The sequence below is a fragment of the Peromyscus leucopus genome, chromosome 8a (assembly GCF_004664715.2).
Source record: "Peromyscus leucopus breed LL Stock chromosome 8a, UCI_PerLeu_2.1, whole genome shotgun sequence".
NCBI classification, from domain to species: Eukaryota; Metazoa; Chordata; class Mammalia; order Rodentia; family Cricetidae; genus Peromyscus; species Peromyscus leucopus.
In genome coordinates, this window is record NC_051085.1 from 15741823 (window position 1) to 15762258 (window position 20436).

General features: G+C 40.8%; 1 protein-coding gene across 2 annotated transcripts in view; it reads right to left on the reverse strand.

The window, feature by feature from the left end:
• Positions 1-20436, reverse strand: part of Gopc (golgi associated PDZ and coiled-coil motif containing) — a 46204-nt gene that overhangs the window by 12763 nt on the left and 13005 nt on the right. The window contains exons 2-5 of one of the 2 annotated variants that reach the window (XM_028894944.2): positions 9523-9687; positions 7869-7892; positions 3665-3840; positions 2032-2197 (exon numbers count right to left, since the gene is read on the reverse strand). In XM_028894944.2, coding sequence (XP_028750777.1) covers positions 2032-2197; positions 3665-3840; positions 7869-7892; positions 9523-9687 — 531 coding nt within the window. The remainder of the gene's footprint in view (positions 1-2031; positions 2198-3664; positions 3841-7868; positions 7893-9522; positions 9688-20436) is intronic. The other variant, XM_028894945.2, reaches the window with a different exon arrangement.

The following is a 20436-nucleotide window of genomic DNA, read 5'->3' on the forward strand; positions in this document are numbered from 1 at the left end:
GTCACTGCCCCACCCAGCGGAAAGTTAACAGGGCCCACAAACCCCTGGTTTGACACCCACGCTTTGCCTCTGGCTCTATTACTTTCCCAGGTGATCTGCATTGACTGTTCAGGCTTCTCTCTGTGACCCACTCTTTCCCTCCACGCTAAGTTCCCATCCGTGGCCTCCTGTTCCTGCTACTTTATACATGCTTTCCCTGGCTACTCCCTCCCATGGTTTCAATTCTACCAGACAAAACAGAACTTCCCTGATAGCTCTCCAACTTCAGTCTCCTCTCCTGAGCTGCAGCCACTCGCTCAAGTGGATGGATTTCTAGATGTCACCCGGGCACTTCAAACACTGCGTGTCTAGAACTGAGGTCATCTTTTCTCTCCCAGAACTTCATCTTCCTGTACTTCCTCCATCAGTAAAAGCCAAAGAACACTTCGTCAGCCAAACCAGAAGCTCAGACTAACAGCTGTCAAAGCTCAGCCAGGCAAACCCTCCTCACTAACTCTCTCGGAGCTGCCCTCCTGTATTTCCACTGTTACTTCCCATGCTTTTCCCATTTTCTCCCTGGGTCACCACTGTGCCCTTCTGACTGAAGTAGCTGGGCACATTACCATACTATTATGTTCACTATTTTATTTAAAAGGTCCATAATTATCAGAGTAATTAAGTTAAGACTCCTATATTTAATGTAAAATAACTTTGGTCTTCTGGTTTCTAGCTAACTAGTTAGATGATGTCACAAAGTTATTAGAGTATGCTTTATCACTCTGGTACCGCCCACACCAACCACTGCAGCCCTCTTGTAAGCGGTTCTCAGACCCACTGGACCTCAGGGTTAACACGAAGCATCAGGCTCTAGAAGACAGTGACACATCTATGCACTGAGACCGTGTTCCTCATTATGTCCTATTAATTCTTCTTACAATAACTTTTGTGGAGGCAACAGATTATTCTACTCTTTAAGGCTGTGGTGGCTTGAATGAGAATGGATCATACATTTAAATGTTTGGTTTCTACTTGTTAGACTGTTAAGGAAGGACTAGGAGGTGTGGTCTTGTCTCTGTCTCTCTGCTTGTTGCCTGCAGATCAGGATATCAGCTCTTAGCTACTGCTCCAGCACCATGCCTGCCTGCCTGTCACTGCTCCTCATCATGATGTTCATAGATTAATTCTCTGAAACTGTAAGCAAGCCCCCAATTAAAATCTTCCTTTTGTAATTGCTTTGGACATAGTGTTTCGTCACAGCAACAGAACAATAACTAACACAAAAGCCACCTTCATACGGTACTAAAATGTGTGAACCACTGTGGAAAAGTGCTTCCTATATTCATTTTTTTATTTGTTTGCTTTTTTGAGACAGGGTCTCACTATGTACCTCTGGCTGTCCTGGAATAAATTTTGTAGACCAGGTGGGCCTCGAATTCATAGAGATCCGCCCGCCCCTGCCTCCCAAGTTCTGGGATTAAAGGAATATGCCACCATTACCTGGTCCAATATATTAAATTTTTATAGTTAAAGTCTGTATCATCTAATACAGTTTAATAAGGATTTATCCAGATAGAATGCTCCCGTACAATGATGGCTATGGAAGCAGAAACCTGAATAAAGACTTCAAATTCTTCTAACTGAAGACAAAATAAATGTAAATATTATTTCAGAATCTATGTTTAGATGTAGGTACCAAAATTCCCTTGAAAAGTTCTCCCAAATACAACTCATCACAGATAAGCTTATAATAAATTTAAACATGCTCAATCATGATACAGAAAAACTGAAATATGATCCAAAGTACAAACAATATATGTTTGCTAGACAGGGCTTACTGTCTGCAGAAACACCACTCTTGGGACATCAAGTCAGAAAAATGACCAAATTCCATTGAGTAATTGAACCTTTTAAATATGTAACTACTTTAAATAAGGGAACCCCTTTTCATTCTTTAAGTAAAGGTTTCAAATACTGGTAGAAGGGACGAGAGAACAGAGAAGTAGACTGGTAATCCAGCCAAGACAGGCTGAGTGGGTGGCAGCAGGGACATACGTGGCCTGGGGGTGCCTGCATGGGTCGCTTCAGGTCATTGCGTCCTCGGCAGGCTCTTATGACGGTTTTGTGGCGATGCAAATGGATTTCTGCTTCTAACTGGTTCCAGAGCTTGTCATGAGCAGGTCCCTTCATATCTCGTCCCAGTAACTGTATTTGTTGGACCCTTTACATGGGAAAAAGAGAGTAGCTCTTGGTACACTTATTAGATCTAAGATATCTGAGAAGAATTATTCCTTTAAGTAGCTATTGCAGACATTTTAGCTGCTAACAAAACTAATACCCAGGTTTTTCCCAGTGTCTCTCAGATTTGTACAGGCAAACCAAAAGAGACAAGTATCTTTAAGGAAAAACCAGCTAAAAATATTTTTAAAGAGATAAGTGAGAACTACTTTAACTATATACTTAATTTAAATATATTTTTTGAGGTTAATGGCAACATGTTTTATTTCTTGCATAACTGAATTCAGTGTACTATTGCATAGAAGCAGTTAGATGACTCTGACCATATAAAAACATTTCTTTTAACTATATTTCAAAATGATAAAAATTATTTGCTTAAAGGCTAGAGAGAGAAAGCTCAGTGGTTAAGAGCATTTGATGCTCTTGAAGAGGACCCAGGTTCAGTTCCCAGCACCCACATGGTCTCACAACCATCTGTAACTCTTGTGCCAGGGGATCTGACCTCCTCTTATGACCTCTGAAGGCACTGCATACACACGGTGTATATTTAACATGCAGGCAAAACACTCACACGTAAAATAAAATTTAAAAATCTAAAAATAACTTTAAAAAAATCTTTGCTTCGCCAGGCAGTGGTGGCGCACGCCTTTAATCCCAGCACTCGGGAGGCAGAGCCAGGTGGATCCCTGTGAGTTCGAGGCCAGCCTGGTCTACAAAGTGAGATCCAGGAAAGGCACAAAGCTATACAGAGAAACCCTGTCTCGGGAAAAAAAAACAAAACAACAAAAAAAAAAAAAAAAAAAAAAAAAACAACAAAAAACTTTGCTTCATCTCAGTTCTTAATAGAACATAAAAATGAGTATAAAAGTATAAAATGATTTGATACTAGCATGTCAAAGTTTGTGACTGATTTCCTAACAATATTAAAGCCAACAGAACTAACTTTTTTTTTTTTTTGGTTTTTCGAGACAGGGTTTCTCTTGTGTAGCTTTGCACCTTTCCTGGAGCTCACTTGTACCAGGCTGCCTCGAACTCACAGAATCGCCTGCCTCTGCTCCGAGTGCTGATAAAGCGTGCCCACACCGGCTCAGAACTAACTTTTATAATAAAATTACTTTTATTCTTAAAAATATTTGAGGGGCCAAAAAGAGCAGATGTAACGGACAAGGGACTCCTTATTGATGACGACATGGGTACTTCCTGTCACAGTCAAGACAGGAAACAACCGAGAAGTATTGCTTGGCAGTTAAAGGCATCTCACAGTAGGTTAGTATCAGTCTGTCTGTGTAAACGACACTTAGTATGGATAAATAAATAATGCTGCCAATATTAATTCAGCACTGATAACCTATAGCTACACATAAATATAACTGAGGGTAAAATGGTTCATTTACAGGAAATGAGTCGGCTGCTGGTTGCTAAGAATACAAGCAGAGCTGTCTTTACACACCTGCCCGCCAGCTCCTTATCCAAGTACTTGGCAGCCAGCCTGGCCCCGTAGACCTCCGCCTGGAGAACAGCGATGTGCCTGCGGAGGGCCTCATTCTCCTTCCTGAGCAGCTTCACTTCCGCTTCCAGTTGAGCTTCCTTTACCTTTTCCGTTTTATTTGCCTCAAGTTCTCTTTCCTAGAGGAATTTAGAAACCATAACTTTATAACAATGTCTTTATGATTCTACAGCCAGGTGAATGATGCCCTGTAAAAATACATGCAAGCTCAGGACATAACACAAACAATGAAAACATGGGAAACTGGACTGGAACACAAGGCTGAATCTAGTTCTTTGTTTTTATACGTATTTTAATGTGTGTACCACACGTATGTGGGCTGTCCTCGGGGGCCAAAAGAGGACTCAGATACCTGGGAGCTGCAGTTCCTAGTGGTTGTGAGCAGGCTGATGGGGTGCTGGGTCCTCTGGAAGAACAGCAAGTGCTCTTAACTCCTGAGCCATCTCTTTAGAGCATAATTCTCGGTTTTTGAGATAGTCTTTCTCAGTGGCTCAGGCTGGCCTGCTCACTATATAGCTCTGGCTAGCCCTGAATCTGAAATCCTTCTCCATCTTTCAAGTGCTGGGATTACGGATACATAAAACAATGCCTGGCTGGATTTCCTTCTTTTAAAATTAGGAATTCAATGTCTTGGACCTTCATTTGGATAAGTGCGTGCCATGATGCATGCTGATGTTAAGAGAAGCAAGAGTAGTCTTAAGTAAATACTGAGTTGACTCACTTTCTAAAAATGACTAGACTAATAGAAAAACATAAGTCACACATGGCAGCTCGAGACTGCAAGCCTCAGGAGGCTGCAGTAGAAGAACCCTGAGTTCCCTGTCACCCTTGGCTACACACAGTTTCAGGCTGGCTTTTACCCACTGTTCTATTCTAAGTTTTAAGAAAATACCATATAACCATGCTTGGAGAGCCTATCGTTACTGTGTTAGAACACACACTTAAAAATTCTGTAGGAAAGAATGTCTATGGTATAGAGTATTCTCTCTTTTTTTTTAAAGATTTATTTATTTATTATGTATACAGTGTTCTGACTGCATGTGTAACTGCACACCAGAAGAGGGTACTAGATCTCATTATAGATAGTTGTGAGCCACCATGTGGGTGCTGGGAATTGAACTCAGGACCTCTGGAAGAGCAGCCAGTGCTTTTAACCTCTGAGCCATCTCTCCAGTCCGGTATTAAGTATTCTTACTACATGGATCTAGGTCATGTATTTATAACTTACAGCAGATCATAGAGTCATTTTTCTAGGGAAAACAACTTCTTCCCTTTGGCTCCTATGAAGTAAAATAGTTACCCATTTTCAGCTCTCATAAAAGAAGTTGTATCTTCAGCTTTCTATGTGCGTCTACAGGTATTACAGGACATAATCCCCAAACCATCACTATCACATTTTTTCTCCCTAAGACAGGGTTTCTCTGTGCAGCTCTGGCTGCCCTAGATCTCGCTCTGTAGCCCAGGCTGGCCTCAAACTCAGAGATCCACCTGTCTCTGCCTCCTGAGTGCTGGGACTAAAGGTATGCACCACCGCCCAGCTAAACTTTTACTTTGAGTTCATGTATGAGAACTGATGTTCACTTCTCCTTGTGTTTATACAGTGTGTTTATGCTCACAGACCATGGGATCAGGACACAAGGATAAAATGGGAAGCTTTAAGTCAAAGCAGAATGCAAAATGGAAGGTACAAGTCCTGGCCAAAGAAAGGCAAATTCCAAATCAGATGCTCACTAAGTGTGTGGCTAAACACACCTCTTCTACAGTTGAATAGAGGCGCCACAGGTATTAGTTCTGAGTCAAAACCACACAAACACTCCACACTAGCATTTATCCTGATGAGAGTCACTCCTGCTGACTTACAGAAGTCCACAGAGCCGAAGAAAATATGATTAGACTTTTATGATATGTATATCATGATATATGATACGTTTATCATGAGATACAGAGGACATTACTCAATTCATCATTATGTCCCCTTTATGAATACTCTGCTTCTCACAAGGAGAAGCTGTTTCTGTTGAGGAACTGGCAACGGTATTATTCTGTTATAGGCACCAACTAAGTAGTTATTTTTCCTTTTAATCTAGATACTGAGAAGGTACACACTGGATATGCACCCAGTCCCTGGGAGGCTGAGGCAGGACAGTCAGGAGTTCAAAGCCAGCCTCAGCGGTATAGCAAGTTTGAAGCTGGCTCAGGATACCAGAGACCCTTTCTTAAGCAAACACTTGGGAATGGTGGCTCTCTCCTGTCATCCCAGCATTCTGGAGGCAGAGGCAGGAGAAACTGCTCACGTGTGAAGCCAGCTTGGGCTATACAGCAAGTTCCAGGACAGCCAGCACTACACAGTGAGGTTTGCCTCAGTAAAGAAAGGGGGGTGGGGAGAGAACACAAAACAAATATGAGCAAATGTTGGCCAACTTGTTGAATATATTTTGGTACTAATTTAGTTGATGCTTTTGTTCTATTTTGACCAGCATCAAAAATGGTATGTTCAAAAACAAGGTATTACATAATCTTAATATACATGCATTTTAAGTGCATTATGTGTGTATACACATGTAAAAGAAGGGAAAACTATCAAATGCTGAAAAGTCAGCAATGTCCTTGAGTACAAACGTCTGTTGTATATAAGGCTGGGAGTACAGCTGAATGGTGAGGGCTTGCCTAGCTAGCACGGGTCTGATCGCAGCTGGGGAACCCCGTCTCAATTGTAAGGATATTCATTATGTAACTGATGAGCAGAAGGAAGAGAAGCAGGGTTTCCCTCAGCTTTTGTAAACAGGAACAGACACTCATGCCCACTCACAATCTCTGCATTCTTGGTAAGAGACGTGGAAAGCTAATAACATAGACTCTTTTATAGCAACTCCCCTCTTTCCGCTTGCTTTCTCTTCTCTGAGACAGTTTCATCACGCAGCCCAGGCTGGCTGTGGTAGCCCAGGCTGGCTGTGGTAGCCCAGGCTGGCTGTGGTAGCCCAAGCTGGCTGTGGTAGCCCAGGCTGGCTGTGGTAGCCCAGGCTGGCTGTGGTAGCCCAGGCTGGTTGTGCTACCCTGCCTGGTTTTAGACGGTGTTGGGAGCTCTCTCCACTCTAGCAACACTGCACTCACTGAGCTTCACTCCCAGCCTGGAGACCAAGACTTCTTTGGTGTACAGGTTATATAAACATTACTACAAGGATTATCTCCTTCCAATCACTTGAATGAGCTAGTTACAGTTTACTAATGAATTGCAGATGCTTATGAGGCTACCACTTCCTCTTAATAATTCAAATTCCTCAAGACTCTGACAGTCTCTGAGACTTGAAATGAAGACATGCAAGCAAGCTGGCCACAGGGTGCACATACCTTTAATCCTAGCACTGGGGGGTGGGGGGGGACAGAGACAGGCAGATCTATGTAAGTTCAAAGACAGTCTGTCATTTAAAAAACATGCAAATAAGAATATGATTAAGGAAACTCAAGAGAATTACTTTAAGATTTAAAGATAATTTGTAAGTTTGTTTCCTGGTTAACTTTTTTGTATTAGGTAACAAGCATAAAGTTTGTTTCACGTTTTAGACTTGTAAAAAATGTATTTTCAGAAGTGGTAAAGTCATAAGTCAACTGGAATCTGATTAGCTCGAGGTAACAGGAAAGACATTAAGAATTTACATAGTGTTACTGTCTAAAATAATTTCTGATAAAAATTTTAAAATGCAGTGCTTTAAAGGGTACACAATCATTTCCAAACCTGCTAAAAGGTACTAACAACACATGCAATAGATAAAGGAATCAGCATGCACACTCTCTAAATGGGAACAAGTTCAGATAGAAATTTGGGGGTAAAAACTAGGTCTGTTCAATACACCTTCAATACCCTCATGCAGGTATTTTTGCCGAAGCAGAAGTTTGAGCAAGTTACAAGACTCAAAAGTTGTCAAAAACTGATGGGCTCTGCTAATGATGACTACAAGTTACAAGTGAAAGACAAGTCTTTAGCCACAGGCAGGGAGCAAAGCACAATGGGCCCTCTGAACTTCAGGTATCCAATCACGGGAAAACTGGTATTAACACTGTTTTCAGAGTATGACGAGAGGCAATACACAGAAGACCAGAACACCTCAGCAGGACACAGTAACTAAAGCATGAGGAACAACAGACTTACCAGCTCCTCCACAGAGGGGACAGACTTCAGATACAAGAAAAAAGGTTTGTAATTAGAAAACTATTGAACAAACACATTTATCTAGCGGTAATATCATTACAAGGAAAACTTCTACAGTTTGACTATCAGTTGGGTAAAGCTCATTAGCACAAATATATTTGCAAATCTATAAACAACAGTTATAATATTAGACAACTTTTTAAAATTAAAATTAGTTAATACAACTGGCCCACTATTTGCTTCTCTACAGCACCTGTTAAAAGTTTAGGCCTTGGAGCTGGGCAGTGGTGGCGCTCACCTTTGATCCCAGCACTTGGGAGACAGAGGTAAAGTACCTCTGTGAGTTCAAGGCCAGCCTGGTCCACAAAGTAAAATTCAGGACAGCCATGGCTACACAGAGAAACTCTGTCTCAAAAAAAAAAAAACCCAAAAAACTAACAAAAAGTTTAGGAACTCTTCTAATGAAAATTTAGAATGTTTCTTCATGTTAATATCACATAACTCAAATAATTTATGATCTGACTTTTAAGGCGGTAAAATAAAACACTATTAACACAGATCCATAGCCCTTCAGTTTATGAAGACTTTAGGAAAATATCATTGTTGAATTAGATTTCAACATATCAGTACCTAAACCAGTCAAACCTGATTAAGGGCAACCAAGCCAAACTTAAACATGTTCTACACTCAGGACACCAGGAGCGGGGTTCATGGCCTGTCTCTCCCCAGCTTTCTTTACCTTTCTTACTGCTGTCTCCATATAGCTAGCCAAATGTCTGGCACACGGAAGGCACTCAATACATAGGTTAAATTGAAACAAGCCTTACAATTTGGTTTTCTATTTAAATAGCTGTTTTGATTAAGAGCGTTCTGACTAATTAGAGTGAACTCACAACGAAACAATATATAGACACGACAATGTTCAGTAGCAGAAGAAATGCTCGCACGCTACTGGGAGCTAAGAGCCTTGTTGGTATTTAACCACACTGGTCCCTTCTCTGTATTTATTACCAGCACTCCGACTTTACCGAGATATACAGACTAACACACAGCTAGGGCTGAGCGAATGGGACGCTGGCAACAGTTACTGAGCAAATTTAATGAATGCTCTTTATGAAGGCTAACACAGTGAAGAAGAATGTTTCTACCCCTCTTGAGACTCTTCCTTGTTCCTATCTAGGCAGAGACATGAGGAAATCCCAAGGCTGGAAGTCATCTGCTAAAAACAGCAGAGCCCAATAAAAGCAGCTCAACCCCTAGGACATAGGGAGCGGCTGCATCAGTTCTGGGATGCCTGCCTCAGGGCTAGCTGAGGAAAAAACCAACAACACTATTCAAGAACAATCTCAACACTACTTACTTGGGATGTTTGCTACAGCAGCTGAACTTAACCCTGACAGACAGTAGAACAAAAATTGGTTTATGTTATATCATAAATACCCTTTAAATATATTTATACCAATATTTTAAGAGAGAATTTTCTGTTCTATCGGGTAGCTATTGATATCATCACAGATGCTACTGGTGAACATGATGACCATAAACTTTCTATTGCCTGAATTCTCACAATGAACACAACATTTTAGGACTGTAACTCCGCTAAAAACCATCTTTACACCCTCCAAAGCACCACTGTCCACCACGGTTCACTTACCAACTTTGCCTTAATGGTGCCAGAGTCGGTACTTTGCCCAGTTTTGGCATGCAGCTGAAGCTGCGTGGAGTGCAATTGTAAAAGCTGGTCATGGACTTCCTTCTCCAGGACAACCTTCTCTGCTTGAGTTTCTGTCAGTTCAGAGCGTAGATCAACCAGTTGTGCCTTAAAGAGCAACAGGAAACAGTAAAGGCGCTTAATTGTCTTTATTATTCAAGAAGGACAAAAAGATAACCCTTGAAATGAAAACATAAACACTAGCTGACTATTAGCTGATCAAAATACCATCTGAAGTAACAAGAGGGCTGGCAAGATGGTCAGTGAGTAAAAGCACACGCTGCCGCCTTTGATCCTCAGGACTCACACGCACACCCATAAATAAACAAAATGCAATTAAGAAAATTTAAACTGACCAGAAACCAAGTGTGAAAAACAAAAGTGGCAAGATCTTAACTCTACTAGAAGCAGTGTCTTCTAGTAATAGAGGTTACTTCCATTTAACAACCCTTTTCAAAGGCTTTTCATCATAAAGATGACTTCAGAGCTTTTGAAATCACAGAAGTGTGGGATACAGAAGTGTTCATCATCCTGTTCAGACAGTATGTGTTATGGTGGTTCACTACCATCTTCATGTTAGTGGGGTTCTGTCTTCAACCCAGAAACCATCAGCCTACACTAGACGTCTGGAACTTTTCCCACTTGCAACATTCATTAATTCGAATGGTTTCTAGACCAAGCTGCCTTGAATCTGCTATGCAGCTGAGGATGACTCTGCACTTCCTGGGTGCTCAGATTAGATGTGTATTTCCATGTTCCATGTATGTGTGGCTAGGGACTGAATCCTGGTCCTCATGCATGCTTAGGCAAGCCCTCTACCAACTGAACTGTGCCCACTGCTCTTTCTTTTCAAATTTCATTGTATGTATTCACTGTGTATGGCACTGTGTTACATAAGGACAATTTCACACAAGCATACATTCTATGTTGAGCTTATGCCTGCCCTCCACTTCCCTAGTTTCCTTTTTCTTACAACTCTTTTCACTGGATTTTTTACACGACCCCAGGTATTCAGGTATACAAAATAAATACACAAATATTTCCTGGTAATAAATCATAATTTTATTTTAAAACAATCACTAAGCAATTCCCCATTTATTAAAGACCAACTTAAATTTGCATAATGAGGTATGTTTATTTTTACATAGTTCTTGGCTGAGGATGTGATACTATAAGACCCAGGAGGTATGCCTAACATGGGTCACGTGCCCATGGGTTACATGTGGTTGAGGACAGCTATGAACGCAGCCCAATACAAAATGGTAAACATACTTAAAACGTAAGAATTGTTTTGGAACTTGATTACACAGTTCTCAATTGTGAACTTCACAGGTGACAAGATGTCACGGAGTTGGCCAAAGGTAGAGCGCCTTCAGCATTTTTCAGAGTTGATCAATATTTTGATTGGATAGGTAACTGTCAATGCAGAGACTATGGTTCTGCATGCAGAAGCACACTTAGGGCTATTTTAGAAGCTGTTGGAAATTCTTTCCTAAACCCAAGTCAAAATTCATTTACCAATAAAAACATAGTAATTAAAAATACTATTATTTTTATTTACGTGTCTCTGTTCCACAGACATGCAGGTACCTCATGAAGCCAGAACATATTGTATTTCCTGGAGCTGGAGTTACAGAAGGTTGTGAGCTGCCTGACATGGGTGCTGGGAACTGAACTTGGGTCATCTGAAAGAGCAGTAAGTGCTCTTAACCACTGAGCGTCTCTGCACCCTCCAAAGTGTTTATTTATTCACTTATTTGTATGTGTGTACATGTCGGTGTGGAGCGCTGCACCATGTGTGGGGAGGTCCGAGAACAATGTCAGGTTTGGTCCTCATCTTCCACCTGGAGGTAGAGACTCTCTCGTGTGCCGCTGCACTGCACATTCCGGCTATCTACTGCAGGCTTCTAGGGAATTCTCCTGTCCTTGCCTGACATCTTGACTGACACACACACACACACACACACACACACACACACACACCACACCACACCACACCACACCACACCACACCACTGCTTTTACACTGGCTCAAGGGATCCAAACTCAAGTTGTGAGGCTTGTACAGCAAGTGCTTCTTATCTGCTGAGCCATCTCCTTGGCTCAACAATTCCATTCCATTCCATTCCATTCATGTTATTTTTCGAGACAGGGTTTCTCTGTGTAGCAGCCCTGTCTGTCCTGAAACTCACTCTGTAGACCAGACCAGGCTGGCCTCAAACTCAGAGATCTGCATGCCTCTGCCTCCCAAGTGCCGGGATGAGAGGCGTGCGTCACCACTGCCCAGTTACTTTTTTTGAATGAAACTAAAATACCAATTTTTGAGATCTATCATTCCAACACAATATAATCTAGGTATATACTGATTTGAGCTTTATATGCTGAAGAATGGTAACGGGAAAACTTTAAGTTTCTGTTTTCTGTAGGTAAGCTGTACATATCTGAACAAACAGAAAACTATGTATGCTGGAAGAACACTGTCATTCATAACCTGCATCCGAGCCAAGGTGCTTCAGGCATGTTCCTCCTCACTGTGCTGCAACAGTATGCTCAGTGCAAACGGTACATGGACTCAGAACCAGGGCTGCCGTAAGGTTGTGTGAGGCAATACCGGCAGGTGCAGCCAGAGCACCTTGGGTTCACTATGTGTTTGAGTTTGAATCCATTTTTGGTTGCTGCACATTCAGAAGCCTTTTACTGTTCTCCAATTTCTTGAGACCCTCACATTCAGTTACAAGACCTCATAGGAGCCCAAATCTCAATTTATGGAGATGTGGGGTTTTGTCAGAAAACTACCCTTTGTACTGTGTAGCAATTATTTTAAGTGTAAACGTGCCAAGTGCTGAGACCACAGTGAACCTAAGCGTCATAGTTAACTGTTAAGTTTTCGGTTATAGCAGAGAAGCCTCTCGAGAGGGCTCATTCCATTAGCAGCCTTCTGTTTCTGCACAGCTGCTAACAGTGTCTTACCATCGTGGACTGCACACAGCCCTTACGTTTGCTCTTCCCAACTAGTCAGCACCTGCATGCACCTTTCTTTCCTATTCAACTCAAAAGACTTTGAAAATTTAATATTTAATTTAAAAATTAAAAAGCCAGAGAACTATGCTGTCATAGAAAAAAAACCCAAACAAACAAACATAAAAAATAATGAGTTACCTTGGCTCCAAGGAAAATCAACTTACAGTAGCAACCCTGTTGTGGCTTTCTAAAAAAAAAAAATCTGCTACCATGACGACTTTATAAATGGAAATAAAGGATTTTATAATGTTAAAAACAGGGTTAGCAATACTCTGTGCAAAACATTCATAAATAAGGTCAAAATCAGAACAAGACAAAAACCTTTCCAAGGTGCAGCCATTGATGCAAGCAGTTACATTAGGATTAACAGCTTACTTAGGAGGAAGGAGGTCTTAGGGATGCCCATCTTTGCGTCATACGTCACGGTATGAAGACACCAGGAGTGCAAAGCTGAGAGACTAGCCTTGGAACTGGGAGCAGAGATATAACATCCCAACACAGTTCCATGGAGAAGAGAATATAGGGTCTGGGACCTGGGAAGTTACTAGTCAGGGATGGTCTGAGAAGGAGAGGGAAAAAATAGCATGTGAGGACAGCTAGTCAAAACGTGGTGGCAAAAATACTGCCACATGCGATGGCTAGTGTTAACTGCTAATTTGACAGAATTAGGATTACCTGGGAGATGGACCTTTGTGTGTGTGTGTGTGTGTGTGTGTGTGTGTGTGTGTGTGTGTGTGTTAGTGTTATCTTGCTTATGTTAATTCATGTGGGAGGACCCTTCTTAACTGTAGGTAGAACCATTCTCTGGGTACAGGGTCCAACACTTGATCTTAGCCAAAAGGCCGAGAAGAGACTGGATAGAGGGTCCCACACAGTATAAAATGCAGAACTCTGCAGAGCACTGCATGCAAGCATGTGCTGGTCTCTGCTCCTTGACTATGGATGCAATGTGACTTCCCTACAATGATGGACTGTAACGTCAACTGTGACACAGAAAAGACCCGTTCTTCCTCAAGTTGCTTCTACCAGAGAAGAAGCTTGTAATTTGTATTTGGTTTATTATTAGTACTATCAGGGGGTGTGGGCATGTGGAGGGGAGAGGACAACTTTGTCCAGTTAGTTCTCTTCTTCCACTTGGACATGAGTTCTGGAATAGAACAAAGCTAGCTCCTTCCGGCTTGTGTGTCAGGTGCCTTTACCTCGGGAGGGTTTTTATTGCTACTGTTTTTAGACTGGGTCTATGTAGCCCGGGATGTACTGGAAACTGCATGAAGACTAGGCTGGTCTTGGATTCATAGAGCTGCCCCCATCCCTGCCTCCCACACAGGGGTGTGCCACCATGCATGGCTCCTGGCAGACTCGCGCCCCCCCCAAGACAGGGTTTCTCTGTATGTAGTCCTGGCTGTCCTGGATCTCACTCTGTAGCCCAGGCTGGCCTCAAACTCACAGACATCTGCCTGCCTCTGCCTCCCGAGTGCTGGGGATCAAAGGTGTGCGCCATCACCACCCAGCTCTGGCAGATTATTTTATCACAGCAACAGAAAAGAAACCAAGACACTGCTTCTTCCTCTGCTTCCTACAAACACCTCCATAAACCAGGCCTTCTCGTTCTCTGTTGTTGCTGTCACCATTGGTGCTGGTGGAACTCAGGCCCTTGTGTATGTCAGGCAAACACTCTACCATGGAGCTACATCCTCTATCCTTCCTTCCTTTTCCTAACATTCGTATTCAGGTACACCTTACTTCAGAGCAATACACAAATCACATATTGTCAAAAATAAGCATATCTATTTAACAGCACACAATTAAAAAAGAGCAGTCTTTTTTGGAATGTTACATAAATGCAATCATACAGGGCACATTCACTATCTGGTCTTTTGCTTCAAGAGCGCATTTAAGATTCACTTATGCTATACTTTATTTTCATTTTATGTTATTTTTCACTAAGACACAATTTGTCAATTTCTTTTTCTTTCAACGGGTATCCCTTTTGGCTATAGGTATGAAAAAGATAAAAAACAACTTATCATTTGTTACATACAGAGTACACGTTCCTTGACTGTGTGTGTCTAAGAGGGAAATTCTGGGTTACAGAATGGAAACAGTTGTTTTGTGATTGATTCCAAGACCCTTACAGAAAATGGCTAATATTTACAAATAACCTATGTGCTCTATATACCTCTAGTCACCTCTAGATTACTCATGTAAATGCTATGGAAATAATTGTTATAGCATTCTTTTTTTTCTTTTTAAATAAACTTTGTTATCTTTTTAAAAACTGTAAAGAAACAAAAACATCACACACCAAAATTAACCAGACTCAAAGTCTATACACCTAGAACTGTTAGAATTGGCATTAGGACAGAAGTTGTAAAGGTCAGTGTTACAGTTGTATCGTTTAGGGAATAAAGTTGAGTAGATAAAATTATTTTTACCTACATTTGACCTGTGGGGTCCCCTTTTCCCTCGAGGTCTGTTGGCCACCAGTCCATGAGGACAAAGGGGCAGAAATGGCCACAGAGAGCTTTGTAAGGCCTGTGAGCACAATGGAATAGCCTTCTGAGAGACAGTTTCAGTGAGGCAGCTCGGCTTTATTCCAGAGTATAGGGCATATATAGGACTGGGGACGGTAAAGAGTGGTGACGGGGGCGGGGTCACCTAACTTGCATTAAGGGGCACACTCTTATAGCTGGATTAGTAGCAGCACAGCCCAATCAAATTAGCTAAAGCATGTCACCTAATGACCATATGGGCAATAGGGGAAGAGCATTTGTAGGGAACTGTGTCAAGGGTCACACTAGGGAGAAGTCAGGCATCCAGGCCTAGAGACATTCTCCAAATAAGACAAGGTAGCCCTCTGGAGGGGATGGGGAGTGTCCTCCATATGGTGTCGAGCTGGGAGAGCGGGCAAGCCATGGTAGACTGTAACCTCTGACCAGCAGGGCCTCTCAACATTGACCCATGGTAGAACTGTGTGTGCTAAAGCTCAGGAGAAAAGGCCCAGCACCTTTTCAAGGGATTTTCGGCACCATCATGCCCACCAAGCATGAGAGTTATGCTCCACATCTTTGTCTGTACCTGATTGCCAGTCTTTTAAATGTTGCTATCTTATAAAGAGGTAAAGGCAGTTACCTGTGGTTTTAATTTTATTTTCCCCTCATTGCTCACTTTTGCATGTGTTTTACAATGAACTTTGTCTTGAAATCTTTGGCTCACATTTTCTTTCCTTGAGTATCTACATATGCTACCCTATTGGCCTCCAGTATAAAACACTGCCACTAAGAATCCAATGCTATTTTTTCCCTCAGAAGTGACTTGTTTTTTTTAGATTCCCAGTTACTTTTGTGGCATTTTACTAAAATATATCTCATCCTAGGTCCATGTCAATGTACAGAATCATTAGTAGTTTATTTCCAGCTGTAGCCCAGGCTAGCCTTGAACTCCTAATATTCCTGCCTTAGCCTTCTTAGTGCTGGGATTAGAGGCCTGAGCTGACACATCCAGTTGACTTAGCATTTAAACAGTGAATTCTTCAGTCTTTTTTTTTCCCTGTTGTGAAATTTATATAGCATTAAATCATTATTTTAAAACTATTCAGTGGTATTAACAACATTTAAAGTATCTACAACCACCCAAAAGAAAAGCCCACGTTCATTAATGAGTTCTTTCTGCTTCTCTACTTCTGCCAGCCTTCCAGTAACTACTAATGTGCATTTTCTCTCTACAAATTTACCTATTCCAGGTACTTTATACATAAATGAAACCATCTGTGCCTGGCTTCTTTAATTTACAATACTGTTTTCAAGGCTCATGCATATCAACAGCACATATCAATATTTTGTTCATCTGATGGCCAATCTGCTATGAAGGTCCAGCTAACATCAGCAGTGCTTAAACATACGTGTATACGTATTTATGTTTTCAGTTCTTTTGAGTATACCTACAAGTGAAAATTCTGGGTTCATTGATATTTCTATGACTAACTTTTAAAGAAACTGTTGAATTGACTTCCATATTGACTTCACTGAGACAGAATCATCTTACACTCCCACCAGTAATGTAGAAGATAGGGTAGAGACAAAAGGATCCCTGAAGGTGACTGGCCAGCCAACATAGTCTAACTGATGAGTTAAGCTCAATAAAGGACCTTATCTCAAAAATAAATAAATAAAGGAAGGCTGGGGAGATGACTAGCTGCACAATGCTAGTCTAAATGCTAGCTGCACAAATCTGATACTTGAGTTAAATTCTCAAAATCCTAATAAAAAGCCAGATGTGGAAGGATGCACCCATAATTCCAGTACTCCTTAAAGGGAGATGGGAGGTGACAGAATCATCTGGAAGCTAGAGAAAGAGTGACCCTGGATTATGTAACACATCAGCAGAAAAATCAAGACAAATGTTTCCTCAAAAAAGGTGATAGCAACCTATGGGCGTGGCTTATGTCTTTAATTCTAGCACTTGGGAGGCAGAGGCAGCAGATCTGCCTGAGTTGGAGACCAGCCTGATCTACATAGTGAGTTTCAGCCAGCTAGGGATACACTGTGAGACCCTATCTCAATAAACAAATAAATAATCAAGGTGGAAGGTAAGACCTGACTCTCAGAAGTTGTTTTCTAACCTCTACATGCAGACTATGACTTATGCTCACCTATCCCCACATTCATAAATTTTAACCTTTTCTTTCTACCTCATACACACACCTTTTCTTTTTACTTCATACACACACACACAAAAGCAGCTTTGGTTGAAATTTTCTAATATCCTGAAAGTATCCCCAGACCTTTTGAATGTTTGTTAGTGAGACATCCACGCCACCCTGTCTGGATTCCTGTTGTTTATAAGCACTTCTCTGGCCTCTGTGACCTGTCTGCTTCAGTGTTCCAGTCAAGGGGTAGTCTCTCCCTTTAGCATCTGCTGGTGACTTGTGTCTGAGCTCCTTGGAAACCCTTCTGCCACACAGGAATTTTCCACTTGAGATGTGGGCAGGTCCTGCTATTTCAACTCACCATACTCTGGAATTTGAGAGGAAACCTTCACATCTAGTTTTGGTGAGCAGTCCACCCTGGGTTTTGTTTGTGATTCCAGTTTCCCTTTTTTTAAGTTAAAATTTTTCACAAAGGTTCTTTCATCACACTTTTTCTTAGATCACAAGTTCCCATTCCTATTTTTACTGTAATAAGAAAGCTATGCTACTTTAGACCAGTGGTTCTCAACTGGTCTATCATCCTGCGTATCAGATATCTACATTACAATTCATACCAGCAGCCAAATTACAGTAATGAAGTAGCAACGAAATAATGGTGGGGGTTACCATATGAGGAACTGTATTAAGGAATCACGGTGATAAGAAGGTTGATAACCACTGGTTTAGACTAACACTGTGCAAAAGAAACAGCCAGACATTTGATTTAAATATTTCTGATAACTACATTAATAAAAGGGGCCATAGAGATAGTTCAGTAAAGGTGCCTGCCACCATCCCGGACAACCTAATTTTAACCCCTGGGAGACCAACATGATGGAAGCGGAGAACTGACATCCATATGTAATGTAAAAAATGTAAAAAAAAAAAAGGGGGGGGGCAGCCTCAGCTACAAAGTGAATTTAAGCTCAGCTTGGGCTACCCCAGATTCTGTCTTAAACACATGCACACACACACAAGTAAAAAGGCCAGTGAAATAATTTCTGTAGTACAGTTTATTTAACACAACATATGTAAATAGAATCAGTGTAACACTTACTGACATATTACACTTTTTATACCAAGTCTTTAGGTCCATTATGTAGATATCTGTGTAGCATATCTAAATGAGAATTAGCCATTTTTCAAGTACACACAAGGGCCACATCACACTAGTTAGTAACTACTGATCTAGACTGTTCATTATGATGTCAAACTAGGGATACATTTCATTATGGATTACATGATTAAAGGAAATACTAGCAACTGAATCATATGTAATAAACATATGTAATACATAAAATAGAGCAGTGTAGCTGGAAGTTTTCCTGTGTCCTGCCTGGTCCCGCAGTTGTTTGGACCCAATTATACATATAGAGACTTATTTTACTTACAAACTGTATGGTCTATGGCAGGCCTCTTGTTTGCTAGCTCTTATATCTTAAATTAATCCATTTTTATTAATCTGAGTTTTGCCACATGTTCTGTGGCTTTACCAGTCTGTTGGCATGTTGCTTCTCTTTCGGTGGCGGCTCGCGTCTCTCCCTACCTTTTTTTTTTTTTTTTGTCTCTCTCTATTTGGATTTCCTGCCTTCCTCTAAGCTGTCTTGTCATAAGTCAAATGGCTTTATTTATCAACCAATCAGAGCAACACATATTCATAGCATACAAAAAGACATCGCATAGCACTTCCCCTTTTCTGTCTAATCAAAAAGAAAGGTTTTAACTTTAACATAGTAAAATTACATATAACAAAACAGTTATCAAGCAAGAATTACTGTTACAATATCTAGTCTCTTCGTATTTGGCAAAATTAAAGAAAATATTCTATCCTCTATCTTACATTTGTTAGTCTAAAGTTTATCTTTTACCATAACCAAGGAAAATTATGATTATAACTATCTAGTCTTCAACTACATCAAAGACCCCAGGATATAATATTACCTAAGTAAATAGTAAGTGCATTGTAAGCAACTTCCAAAAATTCTGGAAATGACAGAGACAGCTGCCTGCCTGGACAGTCACCCAAAGTTCCTCTGTAATGGAGCATCCATCTTCAGCCTACAGGCTTAGAGTCTCTCAGTCACTTCTCTCTGTGTCCTGTAGAATGTTTGGCAGTCTCCTGAAGGACCTGAAGGACTGTTTCGCCTTGTTTTGGCAAATTCAGTGGTCATTTTCCGTGGGTCCTGCATGTCCAGTTGATACAACATTTTGTCAAGCAGTCTAGGCAAGAACAGTTTCTTGCCAAAACTGACTATTTTTGCCAAGAAGAAGATAAACGCCATATGGAGTGTCTTCAATTCCTATCTTTCTCTTTGAAGTAAATCGGTGCTGCCAGGAGCAGATGTGTCTCATTGTCCAGGAAAGTCTGTTTTTAAAACATTTTAAATGCCATATCCTATCGTCTTTGAAGTGTTTGAAGATTACCTACCTAATTGAAATATATCTAAAAAATTTAATTAACATGACTATAAGTTTGACTATCATAGAAGACTAATTATTAATCTGCATTTCTTAAATATCCATTACAATTTAAAAGAGTTACATAAACATGATACCTTAAACGAGAGTAGAAATATATATACAGTATAACAAAATTAACTTTAAATTTGTTATCAATAAAAAATCCATAGCAATGTAAAACATTTTTAAACAAGCTGTTGCTCTTTAAAAATAGGTTCAATAATCTCCCTTTTTATCCATATCTATAGAGCAATATTTCTTTTCCATCATTATCTGTAAGAGTATGTATCGGGCTTTGTTTCTCGTTTTTCGGCACCAGGAATCAACTTGATCTGCATGTATTAGACAAGCACTCTACCACCAGTCCCCAGTGACATTTCTATCACCTCTGATAAAACTTCAACAGAAAAAACTCACAAGAAAAACCTTACCAGTACCATAAAGATGGTGAACAGGCCTCATTCAACAAATTATCCATCAAAGGAAAAAGTATAAACATTTAAAACCACATCCCACTAGACAATGTTGAGCCCACTTTGAAGACCGCTGTTGTAAAGACATGTGAGCCTGGCCTAGAAAGTGAAACAAACAACAGAAATCCTCTGAAATTATCATAAAAAGAAAACAATTATTTTCATAATATATGTACTCTGAGCAATATATATAGCTTGCGTTACACCCAGCATACC